This window comes from Pseudophryne corroboree, chromosome 2 (genome assembly GCF_028390025.1).
Source record: "Pseudophryne corroboree isolate aPseCor3 chromosome 2, aPseCor3.hap2, whole genome shotgun sequence".
NCBI classification, from domain to species: domain Eukaryota; kingdom Metazoa; phylum Chordata; class Amphibia; order Anura; family Myobatrachidae; genus Pseudophryne; species Pseudophryne corroboree.
In genome coordinates this window covers 553159332-553176720 of record NC_086445.1, presented here as the reverse complement: position 1 = coordinate 553176720, position 17389 = coordinate 553159332, and the positions used below count along the sequence as shown (strand labels likewise).

Sequence of the window (17389 nt, the reverse complement as noted above, 5' to 3'; positions counted from 1 at the left end):
ATTGTGGTCACAATATGAAACATACAAAATGACACCCGGAAAAAAACCTTGACATTTTGAACATGCCTACTTTTGACCCTGTCGACCATATGTGGTCTACATAATGGCTGTCTATCTGATTACTGTAGATCTTCTATATCACCCCTTCATTCATCCTATTATTAACAGAGGGATCAGAAATAACATGCATTCACACAGCACAAGGAGACTCCCACCTTCCTCTTCCTGTGATCTTAAATGGGAAAATACTTGTAGAAACACATTAATATCAATGTAAATGACACCATTAATATTCCTAGGTCCCTAAGCAGTATTTTAGGTAAAACATACCTGACTGAATCAGTATATACTTGTAAGGATTCACAAATGGATAGGTCACCCTAACCACCCCCATGAAAACTGCAGATGATGAATGTTGCAGGTGAATTCTGAATTTTCCAGCTTTGTGGGAAATCCTATACTGACTTGTACCCCCTGCCCAGATTTCCAAATTACCCGGCATCTTGTAGATTTTTTCCAGCTCATATTCAAATAGCTGAAGCTCTCACTGCCAATCACCACTCTTCCTCCCCGGACCCCCTTCCACATAGAGGGAGCGCTGTACGTACATAGGCTTTTCCTTTCTTTTTGGCTCCTCCTTTTCTTTTTGGCTCCTCTCTGTGTGACGTAGCAGGTCACACGCAGCAGATCATCAACGTGCACATGCAATGGAGATGGAGAGAAGACCACAAGATAGAGCGGCACATGCCTGCTGGAGAGCTGTCCAGTGAATCAAGTGCTGAACAATACTGACTTCTGGTGGCGCCTGGGTATTCAGCAGTAAGCAGAGCCTCCATTTCAGCTGTAGGCTGTCTGCGGGCCCCTGGGGATCTGCCGGGTCTATGCACCCGCTTCTGCTGCTCTGCGGGAAATCCACTGCTAAAGTGTACTTCATCCTGTTGTTGGCATACTTGGTGAGATACTAGTTAAATAACTGGAAATACCACCTAAGCTTACAATGGGCAATTGAAATATTTCTTGTGGGATTTATCCATCCATCAATTAATCTGTAACTTTATTGACCATGTGATGCTAGCGAAGTAAAATCACAATATGAAAAAGTAAATGTTTTTGTTTTTTTGTTATTTTTTTTTTCATTTATGCAAAAGTTAGGAAAGCAAAGCTGTATTGATCTTTCCTTGACAGATTTAAAAAAAAAAAAATGTATCAAACCTTATCTGATTAACAGTTGTTTTTCGTTTTTTTTTTTTTTAATTCTTATAAAATGTTTTTAATCATTCCAGCATTTGTTTTCCTTTCTTCCTGGCAGGAGTTGGCCTCTCTTGGATTAGATAGATTGAAGTCTGCCCTGCTGGCACTGGGGCTTAAATGTGGAGGGTAAGTGCCATAGCCTGTGTGTGTTCTACATATTTTGGTAATTTAAATACTGTGTAAATACAGGGTAATATGACTTTTGTAACCAGATTGTTTGACATTCTATACAGAGAAGGTAAAATATGTGGTAGGATACATCTAGTGTACCATACATTGTACAGAACACAGTATAGATGCCAGCATTACCACCCTGCTACATGGAATAATTGACAGACACAATAGCCACTGTTTCCCCTTTCACCTCCTATTGGTTGTATGTGTTGTAATTGCTGTGACTATGGCATGATGTAAGCTGAATTGTGTAACTAGATAACAAAAGAGAAAAAGGATAGTGTACCTGAATGGCGCAATGCTGCTGTAGCACTTAGAGGTTTAAAATGAATGTCACCACATTCCACATACACAATTGAAACAAGAAATATAAACCTCCCTAGTGCATATAGCGCAAGAGCATATAGCAGGAAAAACAGCAAGAGAAAATCAAAATAGAATATGTACGTCCCTGTTTTGAGACTGTAGAATCAGGTGTTTGATTTTCAGGTTCTCCGAATTGGTGATGTTCAATATAGATGTCACAACGAGGAATATGAAAATAAAGAACATAAGAACCAATGTGTAGTATTCCACATAAGAATTTGTTTCAATCCCAAAATTTCTTAAGATCAATACAGATGAATGGCTATTTGAATGCGGTGCGTACCCCCAAAACTCACAGAGGAGAGTGGTGTCCTGTACTACACATTGGTTCTGGGAAAATGGCGCGGCACTATTATCCCGGTGTTTCGTGCATGCGCAGTAGAAAATCACTAGGAAAATAGCTGTCACATCATTTTCCTGGAGATCTGCTCATGCACTCTAGACTCTGGGAGAGCGCTAGGCCCAGAGTCACAGCGCTGCCACCAGCTAGGGAGGAGGGGGCCCAGATGGAGTCTGCACACGGGCCGCCTCCTCTCTAGGTACGCCCCTGCTTGGTACACTGGGTCTAATTCAGATCTGATCGCAGCAGCAACTTTGTTAGCAGTTGGGCAAAACCATGTGCACTGCAAGGGCTGGGAGGGGGGGGGGGCAGATATAACGTGCAGCGAGAGTTAGATTTGGGTGGGGTGTGTACAAACTGAAATTTCTCTATCGTCCTAGTGGATGCTGGGGTTCCTGAAAGGACCATGGGGAATAGCGGCTCCGCAGGAGACAGGGCACAAAAAGTAAAGCTTTAGGATCAGGTGGTGTGCACTGGCTCCTCCCCCTATGACCCTCCTCCAAGCCAGTTAGATTTTTGTGCCCGGCCGAGAAGGGTGCAATCTAGGTGGCTCTCCTAAAGAGCTGCTTAGGAAAGTTTAGCTTAGGTTTTTTATTTTACAGTGAGTCCTGCTGGCAACAGGATCACTGCAACGAGGGACTTAGGGGAGAAGAAGTGAACTCACCTGCGTGCAGGATGGATTGGCTTCTTGGCTACTGGACATCAGCTCCAGAGGGACGATCACAGGTACAGCCTGGATGGTCACCGGAGCCTTGCCGCCGGCCCCCTTGCAGATGCTGAAGTAAGAAGAGGTCCAGAATCGGCGGCAGAAGACTCCTCAGTCTTCTAAAGGTAGCGCACAGCACTGCAGCTGTGCGCCATTTTCCTCTCAGCACACTTCACACGGCAGTCACTGAGGGTGCAGGGCGCTGGGAGGGGGGCGCCCTGGGAGGCAAATGAATACCTATTTTGGCTAAAAATACCTCACATATAGCCTCCGGAGGCTATATGGAGATATTTAACCCCTGCCAGAATCCGTTAAGAGCGGGAGACGAGGCCGCCGAAAAAGGGGCGGGGCCTATCTCCTCAGCACACAGCGCCATTTTCCCTCACAGAAAGGCTGGAGGGAAGGCTCCCAGGCTCTCCCCTGCACTGCACTACAGAAACAGGGTTAAAACAGAGAGGGGGGGCACTAATTTGGCGATATGCTTATATATATATTAAAATGCTATAAGGGAAAACACTTATATAAGGTTGTCCCTATATAATTATAGCGTTTTTGGTGTGTGCTGGCAAACTCTCCCTCTGTCTCTCCAAAGGGCTAGTGGGTCCTGTCCTCTATCAGAGCATTCCCTGTGTGTGTGCTGTGTGTCGGTACGTGTGTGTCGACAGGTAGGAGGACGATGTTGGTGAGGAGGCGGAGCAATTGCCTGTAATGGTGATGTCACTCTCTAGGGAGTCGACACCGGAATGGATGGCTTATTTAGGAAATTACGTGATAATGTCAACACGCTGCAAAGTCGGTTGACGACATGAGACGGCCGACAAACAATTAGTACGGTCCAGACGTCTCAAAAACACCGTCAAGGGTTTTAAAACGCCCGTTTACTTTAGTCGGTCGACACAGACACAGACAGGGACACTGAATCCAGTGTCGACGGTGAATAAACAAACGTATTCCTTATTAGGGCCACACGTTAAAGGCAATGAAGGAGGTGTTACGTATTTCTGATACTACAAGTACCACAAAAGAGGGTATTATGTGGGATGTGAAAAAACTACCATAGTTTTTCCTGAATCAGATAAATTAAATAAAGTGTGTGATGATGCGTGGGTTCCCCCCGATAGAAAATTATGGGCGGTATACCCTTTCCCGCCAGAAGTTAGGGCGCGTTGGGAAACACCCCTTAAGGTGGATAAGGCGCTCACACGCTTATCAAAACAAGTGGCGGTACAGTCTATAGATAGGGCCGTCCTCAAGGACCAGCTGACAAGGCTGGAAAATATAATAAAAAGTATATACACACATACTGGTGTTATACTGCGGCCAGCGATCGCCTCAGCCTGGATGTGCAGAGCTAGGGTGGCTTGGTCGGATTCCCTGACTAAAAATATTGATACCCTTGACAGGGACAGTATTTTATTGACTATAGAGCATTTATATATATGCGAGATGCACAGAGGGATATTTGCACTCTGGCATCATGAATAAACGCGATGTCCATAACTGCCAGAAGATGTTATGGACACGACAGTGGTCAGGTGATGCAGATTCCAAACGGCACAGTATGGCCGTATAAAGGAAGAGGACTTGTTTGGGGTCGGTCCATCGGACCTGGTGGTCACGGCAACTGCTGGAAAATCCACCGTTTTTTACCCTAAGTCACATCTCTGCAGAAAAAGACACCGTCTTTTCAGCCTCAGTCCTCTCGTCCCTATAAGATCATATCTGCCCAGGGATAGAGGAAAGGGAAGAAGACTGCAGCAGGCAGCCCATTCCCAGGAACAGAAGCGTTCCACCGCGTCTGACAAGTTCTCAGCATGGCGCTGAGACCGTACAGGACCCCTGGATCCTACAAGTAGTATCCCGGGGGTACAGATGGGAATGTCGAGACGTTTCCCCTTCGCAGGCTCCTGAAGTCTGCTTTACCAAGTCTCCCTCCGACAAGGAGGTAGTATGGGAAAAAATTCACAAGCTGTATTCCCAGCAGGTGATAATTAAATTACCCCTCCTACTACAGAAAAGGGGTATTATTCCACACTATATTGTGGTACTGAAGCCAGAAGGCTAGGTGAGACTTATTCTAAAAAAAAAAAAAATTTTTTTTTGAACACTTACAAAGGTTCAAATTAAGATGAAGTCACTCAGAGCAGTGATAACGAACCAGGAAGAAGGGGACTATATAGTGTCCCGGGACATCAAGGATGCTTACCTCCTATGTCCCAAATTTGCCCTTCTCACTAAGGGTACCTCAGGTTCGTGGTGCAGAACTGTCACTATCAGTTTCAGACGCTGCCGTTTGGATTGTCCACGGCACCCCGGGGTCTTTACCAAGGTAATGGCCGAATTGATGATTCTTCTTCGAAGAAAAGGCGTCTTAATTATCCCTTACTTGGACGATCTCCTGATAGGGGCATAGTCCAGGGAACAGTTGGAGGTCGGAGTAGCACTATCTCGGATACTGCTACAATCAGCACGGGTGGATTCTAAATATTCCAAAATCGCAGCTGATCCCGACGACACGTCTGCTGTGCCTAGGGATGATTCTGGACACAGTCCAGAAAAAGGTGTTTCTCCCGGAAGAGAAAGCCAGGGAGTTATCCGAGCAAGTCAGGAACCTCCTAAAAACAGTGCATCATTGCACAAGGGTCCTGGTAAAAATGGTGGCTTCCTACGAAGCAATTCCATTCGGCAGATTTCACGTAAGAACTTTTCAGTGGGATCTGCTGGACAAATGGTCCGGATCGCATCTTCAGATGCATCAGCGGATAACCCAATATCCAAGGACAAGGGTGTCTCTCCTGTGGTGGTTATAGAGTGCTCATCTTCTAGAGGGCCGCAGATTCGGCATTCAGGATTGGATGCTGGTAACCACGGAGCCCAGCCTGAGAGGCTGGGGAGCAGTCACACAAGGGAAAAATTTCCAGGGAGTGTGATCAAGTATGGAGACTTTTCTCCACATAAATATACTGGAGCTAAGGGTAAATTTATAATGCTCTAAGCTTAGCAAGACCTCTGCTTCAAGGTCAGCCGGTATTGATCCAGTGGGAAAAACATCACGGCAGTCGCCCACGTAAACAGACAGGGCGACACAAGAAGCAGGAGGGCAATGGCAGAAACTGCAAGGACTTTTCGCTGGGCGGAAAATCATGTGATAACACTGTCAGCAGTTTTTCATCCCGGGAATGGAAACTGGGAAGCAGACTTCCTCAGCACGACCTCCACCCGGGAAAGTGGAAACTTCATTGAGAAGTTTTTTCCACATGATTGTAAACCGTTGGGAAATACCAAAGGTGGACATGATGGCGTCCCGTCTGAACAAAAAACGGGACAGGTATTGCGCCAGGTCAAGAGACCCTCAGGCAATAGATGTGGACGTTCTGGTAACACCGTGGGTGTACCAGTCGGTGTATGTGTTCCCTCCTCTGCTTCTCATACCTAAGGTGCTGAGAATTATAAGACGTAGAGGAGTAAGAACTATACTCATGGCTCCGGATTGGCCAAGAAGGACTTGGTACCCGGAACTTCAAGAGATGCTTACAGAGGTCTTATGGCCTCTGCCGCTAAGAAGGGACTTGCTTCAGCAAGTACCATGTCTGTTCCAAGACTTACCGCAGCTGCGTTTGTCGGCATGGCGATGGAAAGCCGGATCCTAAGGGAAAAAAAGGCATTCCGGAAGAGGTCATTCCTACCCTGGTCAAAGCCAGAAAGGAGGTGACCGCACAACATTATCACCACGTGTGGCAAAAATATGTTGCGTGGTGTGAGGCCAGGAAGGCCCTACAAAGAAATTTCAACTCGGTCGTTTCCTGCATTTCCTGCAAACAGGAGTGTCTATGGGCCTCAAATTGGGGTCCATTAAGGTTCAAATTCGGCCATGTAAATTTTCTTCCAGAAAGAATTGGCTTCAGTTCCTGAAGTCCAGAAGTTTGTCAAGGGAGTATTGCATATACAAACCCCTTTTTTTGTGCCTCCAGTGGCACTGTGGGATCTCAACGTAGTTCTGGGATTCCTCAAATCACATTGGTTTAAAACCAGTCAAATATGTGGATTTGAAGCATCTCACATAAAAAGTGACCATGCTCTTGGCCCTGGCCTGGACCAGGCGAGTGTCAAATTGGTGGTTTTTTCTCAAAAAAGCCCATATCTGTTTGTCCATTCGGACAGGGCAGAGCTGCGGACTCGTCCCCAGTTCTCTCCCTAAGGTGGTGTCAGTGTTTCACCTGAACCAGCTTATTGTGGTGCCTTGCACCTACTAGGGACTTGGAGGACTCCAAGTTGCTAGAAGTTGTCAGGGCCCTGAAAATATGTTCCAGGACAGATGGAGTCAGAAAATCTGACTCGCTGTTTATACTGTATGCACCCAACAAGTTGGGTGCGCCTGCTTCTAAGCAGTCGATTGCTCGTTGGATTTGTAACACAATTCAACTTGCACATTCTGAGGCAGGCCTGCCACAGTCTAAATCGGTTAAGGCCCATTCCACAAGGAAGGTGGGCTCATCTTGGGCGGCTGCCCGAGAGGTCTCGGCATTACAACTCTGCCGAGCAGCTACGTGGTCAGGGGAGAACACGTTTGTAAAATTCTACAAATTTGATATCCTGGCAAAAGAGGACCTGGAGTTCTCTCATTCGGTGCTGCAGAGTCATCCGCACTCTCCCGCCCGTTTGGGAGCTTTGGTATAATCCCCATGGTCCTTTCAGGAACCCCAGCATCCACTAGGACGATAGAGAAAATAAGAATTTACTTACCGATAATTCTATTTCTCGGAGTCCGTAGTGGATGCTGGGCGCCCATCCCAAGTGCGGATTATCTGCAATACTTGTACATAGTTACAAAAATCGGGTTATTATTGTTGTGAGCCATCTTTTCAGAGGCTCCGCTGTTATCATACTGTTAACTGGGTTTAGATCACAAGTTGTACGGTGTGATTGGTGTGGCTGGTATGAGTCTTACCCGGGATTCAAAATTCCTCCCTTATTGTGTACGCTCGTCCGGGCACAGTACCTAACTGGCTTGGAGGAGGGTCATAGGGGGAGGAGCCAGTGCACACCACCTGATCCTAAAGCTTTACTTTTTGTGCCCTGTCTCCTGCGGAGCCGCTATTCCCCATGGTCCTTTCAGGAACCCCAGCATCCACTACGGACTCCGAGAAATAGAATTATCGGTAAGTAAATTCTTATTTTAAATTGCAGTGTAAAAATAAAGCAGCCAGTATTTACCCTGCACAGAAACAATATAACCCTCCCAACTGTTACTCTCTCTGCACATGTTATATCTGCCCCACCTGCAGTGCACATGGTTTTGCCCATTGGCTAACAGATTTGCTGCTGTGATCAAATATGAATTACCTCACTGTGGTTTGTTGGATGAAGCTTGGGAGAAAGTCCAGCATCCAGATGAAATACAATGAGGCTGTATCTAAAATGTGTTTAAAATTTCCATAAACGAAAAATAAAACGCTTATGCTATCCCATGTTCTATAAATCGCAAAGTAATTGGCAATTATATTATGTTTGGTATCCGTTTGGATGGTCGACCATGTTATGGTCGACAGTCATTAGGTCAACCACTATGGACACATGGTCAAGACATGAAAAGGTCGACATGAGTTTTCCCCATTTTTTATTTCTTTTGGGGAACTTTTCCATACTTTACGATCCACGTGGTCTACGATTGGGAACGGTAATCTGTGCCCGAAGCATGGCGAGCCATGCGAGGGGACGCAGTGCACTGATTGAGGTTCCTCGTCCCTTTACGCAGAAAACAACGCTAAAAAAAAAACAAAAAAACAACAACTCATGTCGACCTTTTCATGTGTCGACTATTTGTCCATGTCGACCATGCCTATGACGACCAATAGTGGTCGACCTAATGACTGTTGACCATAACATGGTCGACCATTCATACCGGAACCATTATGTTCTCAGTTTAAATGTATAGTTCATTTATTTTTAGGGTAACTTGCTTCTGCTGCTTCCTTTCTTTAGTCATATTTTTTTATTATTTATTTTTATTCTAGAACTCTTGAAGAAAGATCCCAGAGACTTTTTGGTACAAAAGGAAAATCTTTGGATGCCCTGGATTCATCTTTGTTCACAAAGAATCCAAAATCGAAGGGTATCAGAAGGTAAATATTTTTTTGTATTTGGAAGACTCCATCTACAACTTCAATTTGTTGAAGTGTCCCACATTCTGTAAACAGAGTGAGTAGCGGAGATCACCTATCCATGCAGAAGTCTTTTTGCTTTTTATCGGTTTGAATTGACCCTTTTTTCCCCTCTGAATTAGATTTCCATTAAGTCCTGACCCATCTAAAACAGCATTAACTCCTAACCTTACTTTTTAAATCCACATCCACAGTGGCTACATTTCAAACTTTAAAACAGAATGTTTGTTATGTATTCACTTTGTTTCATAAATATTTTAAAAATATATTTTCTGCAGCGAGGTACACTGGTATTCTACAGGGAATAACATTGGGGTGTAGAGTTGGATCTTGATCCGAGGCACCAACAGGCTAAAGCTTTGACTGTTCCCAGGATGCACTGCACCTCCTTTATATCTCCGCCTCCAGGCACTGGAGCTCAGTTTCTAAGTTGGTGCCTGCAGTGCAGGTCACTAATTGTGGGCTGCACTAGGCAGCCCTAATAAGAGCTTTTTAAGAAGAAGACTTCAAGGGCCGCAGCACAGGCGCTAGATGCTGTGTATGTCATGCTGACATTTGTGCTGCAGCTCCATCACTTTCCCAAGCGGTGCTGCATACTCCTGTGCCCTGGTTGCCGGGTACTTGCAGCGGAGGCGCTCCGGTCATCAGGCACACATCACCTCTGCTACTCTCCTGGATCGCGTGGCCGCACTTCAGGGAGGAGGTAAGAGGGTCCCCCAGGTGGGAACCACCGAAATCGCAGTCACAGGAGACGGACCGCGCCGCTGGCGTGGACACTGTGGCCGTGCAGGGATTCCACTATATCCACTAGGGCAGGGAGCAGAGGTCGGAATTACTAAAATCCGTTTATTATAGGCTCCATAGTACCCGGTGGTGAAGTCCAGCAGAGGGGGTAAGGCGCAGACCTGTAGCCCCTCCACCAGCTCCAGGCGCCATCTACAGCTGTGTTCCCTCCCTGGAGCTGCATCTCTCTCTCTCTCTCTGCCCCTCACTCCCTGTCAGCGTTCGGGAGCCATTTCACAGAGCTGTGCTTATCCTGGTACTGCTGGACACTGTCTCCTCTGTAAAGCCACCTCCCTCATTAGCGCTGTGCATTTACAGGACACTTAAGTATTCTACATGTCGTTTAGACAGCGTTGGTTAAGAACAAATGCACTACTATATGAATATTTAGTACAAGTATTCTGTAATATACCTCCAGTGGTTACTACTGTGCATTGTTATATCTGTATACATACATATCTTTATGTAGTATTGCTAGTCCAGTGCATTGTACCTGTGACTGTGTGTGCCTATATCTACTGTGTGGATTCTATTCTGTGTATCGCACATATTGCTATCACTATATTCTGTGCCCTGGCGGTCTAAGTGCGTCAGGGTCTCGTATACCATATAGTGTTCCACATGATGTACTGTTTTGTATTTTTCACTGTGTGTTTCAGTCACCTCTTACCACTTAAATCCTCTGTCTGTGCTCTGCAATTGCGGTCACATATCTTAGGGGGTTTTTGTCAGGTATTGTGTTTGTCTGGCTATATTGTACTGATACGCCCTAAGGCTACATTCCCAATAATGTCTGCTACACAGGGCGGGAAATCCGCAGAAGCTCCCTGCATCATGCAGTGCTGGCGCCACTGATTTACCCGAGGAAAAGATTTCTGCTGATGGTTCAGGTAATGGGTGTTCTGCACGGTTCCGGTATGAATGGTCGACCATGTTATGGTCGACAGTCATTAGGTCGACCACTATTGGTCGACATTGACATGGTCGACATGGACACATGGTCGACACATGAAAAGGTCGACATGAATTTTTTTACTTTTTTTGGTGTCGTTTTTTGCGTAAAGTGACTGGGAACCCCAATTAGTGCACCGCGTTCGCTCGCCATGCTTCGGGCATGGTGCCTTCGCTCCGCTGCCGCTTCGCTCGGCACAGATTACCGTTCCAATCGTAGTCCATGTGGATCGTAAAGTATGGAAAAGTTCCCCAAAAGAAAAAAAAGTTAAACTCATGGCGACCATTTTCAGGTGTCGACCGTGTGTCCATGTCGACCATGTCAATGTCGACCAATAGTGGTCGACCTAATGACTGTCGACCGTAACATGGTCGACCATGTGAACGGATACCGTTCTGCACCCTCTACTCAGCCCGCAGCACCTCTGGCAAATCGTGATCCACCTTGGGCTGCATTTTCAAATATGCTGACTATGCTTGTAACACGACTTGTGCCCCCTGTGCGACCTCCTATGCCATTACAGCCACATATTGTCCCTGTAGTTAATCCACCATGATGTTCCTGACCTACTGGAGCTGATTCTTCAGATTGATGATGAGATTGGCCCTCCTGCTACGTCTAAGAAGCCAGATAAGCTCAAACGTCAGAAGGTTACTCAGTTAGTCTTACCACATTCTGACCATTTAATTGACATACGTCAGTAATCCTGGTCTTCTCCAGGAAATACATTTTCCCTGTCTAAAAAGATGCTAGCTTGTTATCCTATCTCTGCAAAGTTGAGTAACAAGTGGGAAACCCCGCCACCAGTGGACTCGCATGTAGCCCGTCTTGTGGTGTCATCTATTCTGCAAGTCACCACCGTCACCTCTTTGAAGGAACCGACGGATAAGCGTGTGGAGGGTTGCTTGAAGTCTATTTACACTCTTACATGTGCTGTGCATACACCCACTATGGCAGCCTCTTGGACTGCAAAAGGCATTGAAGCATGGCTTCAAGCAATTGAGGAAGAGCTACCTCTGAATAATTTTTCTGACCCTGCCAGACAATATCGGTCATATATTACTACAGCCTCCCAAGATATTCAGGAGGTGGCCTCTGATGCAGGCGTTATGGCGGCCAAGGCATCTACTACGTCTTTCCTAGCTAGCTGCATTCTTTGGTTACGGTCCTGGCCGGTGGACCTGGACTCTAAGGGTGTGTACACACGGTGAGATCCTTGCTATGCCCGATTTTCACTTGCGATTTCCCTTGAACTCACCGGAGCCCAGATAAGCACAGATTTTGACTAACTTTTCTTGAGATATGGACTATATTTGATTACGATTTTGGCTTATGTGAGATGAACTAGATAGTACACCGATCTAGCAAGGATTGACTTGCCTGCACAGTCTATCTTTTCTTGCGGGACCGCGCATCGGGATCGCAAGGTGACTTTCACCTTGCGATCTGCACTAACTTTCAAGAGACGTCCCCTTCGACAGTTTTTCTCAGCGGTTATCCCTTCGGATCCGTTAAAAACACAAACTCTACATTTGGTTGTCCAATCTCTCCTGGATACAGGAGTGATAGTGCCGGTGCCTCTGTCTCAGGCAGGGGATACTATTCAACGCGGTTTTTAGTTCCGAAGCCGAATGGATCCTCCCGGCCTTTACTCAACCTCATATCTTTGAACAAATTTGTGAGGGTGTCCAAATTCCGTATGTAAACTCTGCACTCTATTGTACTGGCTTTGGAACCCAAGGACTGATATCCCTGGACGCTTACCTATAAATACCTATTGTCATGTCGCATCAGCAATATCTGCGGTTTGCTATTGGCAACATTCTTTATCAGTTCCAAGCCTTGCCTTTCAGACTGACCACGGCTCCTCAGATCTTTACCAAGGTCATTACGGCCCTTCTCCACCATCAGGATCCTGCCGTATCTGGACGATTTGTTGATCCTGGCAAACTCCCCAGAGGTTCTCCTTCGTCATCTGGAACGGACGGTCCAATTCCTACAAGCCCACGGGTGGCTCATCAACTGGAAGAAATCCTCACTGGTCCCTGCTCAGAGCATGTTGCACCTGGGGGCATTACTGAACACACACAACCAATGTTTGTTCTTGTCTTCAGAGAAGGTCCTGAAACTTCAGGACAGAATCTGATGCTCAAAGAGTGTCGATACACTCGGCGATGCAAGTACTAGGCCTCATGGTGTCTGCTTTCGACATGGTAGAATACGCTCGATTTCATTCCCGCCCTCTGCATAGGTTAATTTTTTCAAGTCGGACGGCCTGCCTCACCGGATCAGGTCTCAAATGATCTTTTTGACTCCGGAGGTTCGTCTGTCACTGAGTTGGTGGCTACAGGACCAACAATTGAGCAGGGATCGTCCCTTCTGGATCTCCAACTGGGTCCTCCTAATGACGGATGTCAGTCTGCGGCGTTGGGGCGCGGTGTTGGAGCAACACACTCTCCAGGGTCGGTGGACCAGGGAGTTGCGGACAGTGTTGAATGCGTTGACACTGGCCCTGCCTTTCATACAGAACAGGCCTGTTCAAGTATAATCGGACAACGCCACCATGGTGGCATACATAAATCATCAAGGCGGCACTTGATGCCGCATGGCAATGATGGAAGTGTCAAATTCTTCGATGGGCGGAACGCCATCTGCCAGCAATATCGGCAGTGTCCATTCCGGAGGTGCTCGACTGGGAAGCGGACTTCCTCAGTCGTCAGGACGTACATGCCAGTGGTGGAGTTTTCATCCGGAGGTCTTCCAACTCCTTGTGGACAATGGGGTCTACCAGATGTAGACCTGATGGCGTCTCGACACAATCACAAGGTTCCGGTCTTCGGAGCAAGGACAAGGAATCCTCAAGCAGCGTTCGTGGACGCACTGGCAATTCCATGGAACTTTCTGCTGCCATACGTGTTCCCTCCAGTGTCACTACTGCCCAGGGTACTACGGAAGTTCAAGGAAGAATACTGCTTCTAGTCGCTCCAGCGTGGCCCAGTTGGCATTGCTTCTCAGACCTGCTTGGTCTCTCGATAAAGCGTCCTCTTCTACTTCCTCAACGCCCAGACCTCCTTGTTCAGGGCCCTTGTGTTTACCAGGACCTGGCAAGACTGGCTTTGACGGCGTGGCTCTTTAAGCTTCACTCTTGAGGGCCAAAGGATTTTCTGAGGCTGTTGTTCAAACTATGTTGAAGGCCCGCAAACCGGCTTCTGCACGGATTTATTATGGGGTCTCTGAATTCTTACTTCACCTGGTGTGCTGCTAAGATTTACGATGCATACAAGTTTAGTACTTCCAGACTTACAGCTTTTTTGCAACAAGGCCTGGATTTAGGACTTCGTCTGGCCTCCCTCAAGGTTCACATTTCTGCCTTGTCGGTGTGGTTTCAGCGAAAAATTGTAACTATTCCTAACGTTCAAACATTCACTCACTCAGAGCGTACTACGGATTCAGCCTCCCTATGTCCCTCCTGTGGCTTCATGGAATCTGTCTCTTGTTAATGCCCTTCAAAAGTCTCCGTTTGAACCTCTTGAGTCTGTGGACCGTAAAGGCCTTTTCTGTTGGCTATTGCCTCTGCTGGGAGGGTGTCAGACTTGGGCGCTTTTTCCTGTCGTCCACCTTTTCTGATTTTTCACCGTGACAGGGCAGTTCTTAGAACTCGCCCTGGTTATCTACCTAAGGTGGTGTCATCTTTCCACCTTAGGTGTCATTTTTCCACCTTAACCAAGAGATTGTGATTCCGGCCTTTTATCTCTCCAGGTTTGTCCTCCAAAGAGCGGTCTTTGGACGTGGTACGGGCTCACTGTCTATATGTAGAAAAGACTGCCTCTATCAGGAGATCAGATTCTCTCTCTTTGTACTTTCTGGTTTTCACAAACGTGGCTGGCCTGCGAATAAGCAGACTTTGGCCAGTTGGATTAGAATGGTGATTGCACAAGCTTATGCGCAGGCTGGACTCCCAGCTCCTGCTGCTATCAAGGCCCATTCTACTCTGTCTGTTGGACCTTTTTGGGCGGCCTGCCGTGGCTCGTCTGCTGAACAATTGTGCAAGGCGGCTACGTGGTCCTCAGTGAACCGGTTCATCAGGTTCTATGCCTTTGATACTTCTGCGAGGTACACTGCTTTCCACAGGGAATAACATCGGGGTGTAGAGTTGGATCTTGATGGCATGGAAGTTGAGCGGAACATCCTAGCTCACAAGGGCCTTTCCAAAAAGGTTATTGCTACCATGGTTCAGGTCAGAAAACATGTGACGTCAAAACACTATCGTCATATCTGGAGGAGATGTGTCTCTTGGTGCGAGGAATGCACGGATCCGCCTGCGGAGTTCCACTTGGGACGTTTCTTACATTTCCTGCAGGCTGGTGTGGATAAGGGCTTGCGTCTGGGTTCCATTAAGGTCCAGATTTCAGCTCTCTCCATTTTCTTCCATAAGAAATTGGCAGTGTTGCCAGAGGTTCAGACCTTCTTGCAAGGGGTACTCATCATACAACCTCCTTTTGTGCCGCCTACAGCACCTTGGGATCTGAATGTGGTGTTGGAGTTTTTACATTCCTCCTGGTTTGAACCTCTGGTGACGGTAGAAGACAAGTACCTCACGTGGAAGACTGTGATGTTACTGGCCCTGGCTTCTGCTTGACGTATCTCAGAATTGGGGGCCTTGTCGTGTAAAAGTCCGTACTTGGTCTTTTACGAGGACAGAGCGGAGCACCGGACTAGACAGCAGTTCCTGACGAAGGTGGTTTCTGCGTTTCGCCTGAATCGGCCTATTGTGGTTCCGTCCGCTTCTGATACTTCTGCTCCTCCGGCGACATTGGATGCTGTGCGTGCCTTGAAAATCTATATCAAGCGAACGGCTTGGATCAGAAAGACGGATTCTTTGTTCGTGCTCTATGATGCGCAGAAAAAAGTTTGCCCTGCTTCGAAGCAGTTCATTGCTCGTTGGATTAGGCTTACTATCCAACAGACCTGTGTGTCGGCAGCCTTGCCTGTTGCTAAGTTTCTGAGGGCCCACTCTACAAGATCCGTGGGCTCTTCCTGGGCGGCTGCCCGTGGAGTCTCAGCCTTGCAACTATACCGAGCTGCTACCTGGTTGGGGAAGAACACCTTTGTGAAGTTCTCCAAATTTGATACCCTGGCCAAAGAGGATACCCAGTTAGGGCAGGCAGCGCTGCAGCAGTCTCCGCATGTTCCCGCCCGTTCTGGAAGCTTTGGGACGTCCCCATCACACTCTATTCCCCAATATCCGTTATGGATGCTAGAGAAAATAGGATTTGAATTACCTACCGGTAAATCCTTTTCTTGTAGTCCATAAGGGATATTGGGTGCCCGCCTCAGTGCGTTGACTTTTTCTGCAGGTTCTCTGTTATCTGCTTACACGTTCAGCTGTTGCTGTTATTGTTACCAGCTGTTGCTGGTTGTTATATGTTCGTGGTGTGCTGGTATTAAATCTCACCACTCTTTGTTGTCCTGTTTCCTTCTCTCATATATGTCCTTTCTGCTTCGGGCACATTTTTACCTAGAAGTGCCTGTGGGTGGGGGCATAGAGGGGAGGAGCCAGCACACCCAGTGAAGAAACTTAAAGTGCACCGGCTCCTTTGGACCCAGTCTATACCCCATCGTACAAAATTCCCCAATATCCCTTATGGACTGTGAGAAAAAGATTTGCTGGTAGGTAATTAAAATCCAATTTTTTTTCTTGTCTGGTACACTGTTTTTGTTTCTATACAGACTTTTCATAATAAAGTACATATCATATTTTACAGGGACACAGAAAAGAATAAGGACATAGCTTTTCTCGAAGCACAAATCTACGAATATGTTGAAATTCTAGGGGTAAGTTATTTTTGTTCAAATATATATACAATACTGTGCAAAAGTTTTATGTAGGTGTGGAAAAAATGCATAGTGAATGAACAGAAGAGTAATCTAAATCAAAGCAATATTTCAATATCAATATCTTGTTGTTGTTCAGCGGGGCACTGCGCCTTGGCTTTCACAGCCGCAGCACACCCCTAACGCTGCCAGAAGGTGACATCGGTGATCAGTACACACCAGGGGCCCCGCTAGTGTGTCACCCGGTTCAAGTACGGTTGGCCACGGTTGCGGCGTAAGGGGCCCTCTCGGGGGGATTCGCTAAGATCCCCCCGTGTAGACTGGCATAGAACCACTAGAACTATAACTTTTTGTGATGTTTTTAGCTGTAAGGAAACTTTGCCAGTATAATATATAGCTGTAGCTTCGGTGCCATTGGAGGGGGCGGAGCTACATCAGAGCGGGACCTGAGGCGTTTTGTCTCCTCCCTTTGCTTACTGCAGCCATTCTCAGCACGCACTGCGCTACCTGACTCCTCAGCCACGCTGGATATCTAGTACAGGGTGTAGAAAGGGGGAGAGCCGCTTGTGTACACTATCTGGGTCCTCTTTAGGACAGGAATTGTTAGTATTTACTGTAATATAGTGAGCTCTGAGCCTCACTGGGGGCTGTACAGCTCGGGGTGTGCTGGTGTCTTTCCTCCCTCTCCTCCTCCCTCTCCTCTCTCTCTCTCTCTCTCTCTCTCTCTCTCTCTCTCTCTCTCTCTCTCTCTCTCTCTCTCTCTCTCTCTCTCTCTCTCTCTCTCTCATATACAGAAGGGCAGGCTTGCAATATAACGGTCT

General features: G+C 47.0%; 1 protein-coding gene across 1 annotated transcript in view; it reads left to right on the top strand.

Moving 5' to 3' along the window:
• SF3A3 (splicing factor 3a subunit 3) overlaps positions 1-17389 on the top strand; it is a 132174-nt gene that overhangs the window by 58684 nt on the left and 56101 nt on the right. The window contains exons 10-12 of the mRNA XM_063954331.1: positions 1310-1377; positions 8852-8959; positions 16499-16568. Coding sequence (XP_063810401.1) covers positions 1310-1377; positions 8852-8959; positions 16499-16568 — 246 coding nt within the window. The remainder of the gene's footprint in view (positions 1-1309; positions 1378-8851; positions 8960-16498; positions 16569-17389) is intronic.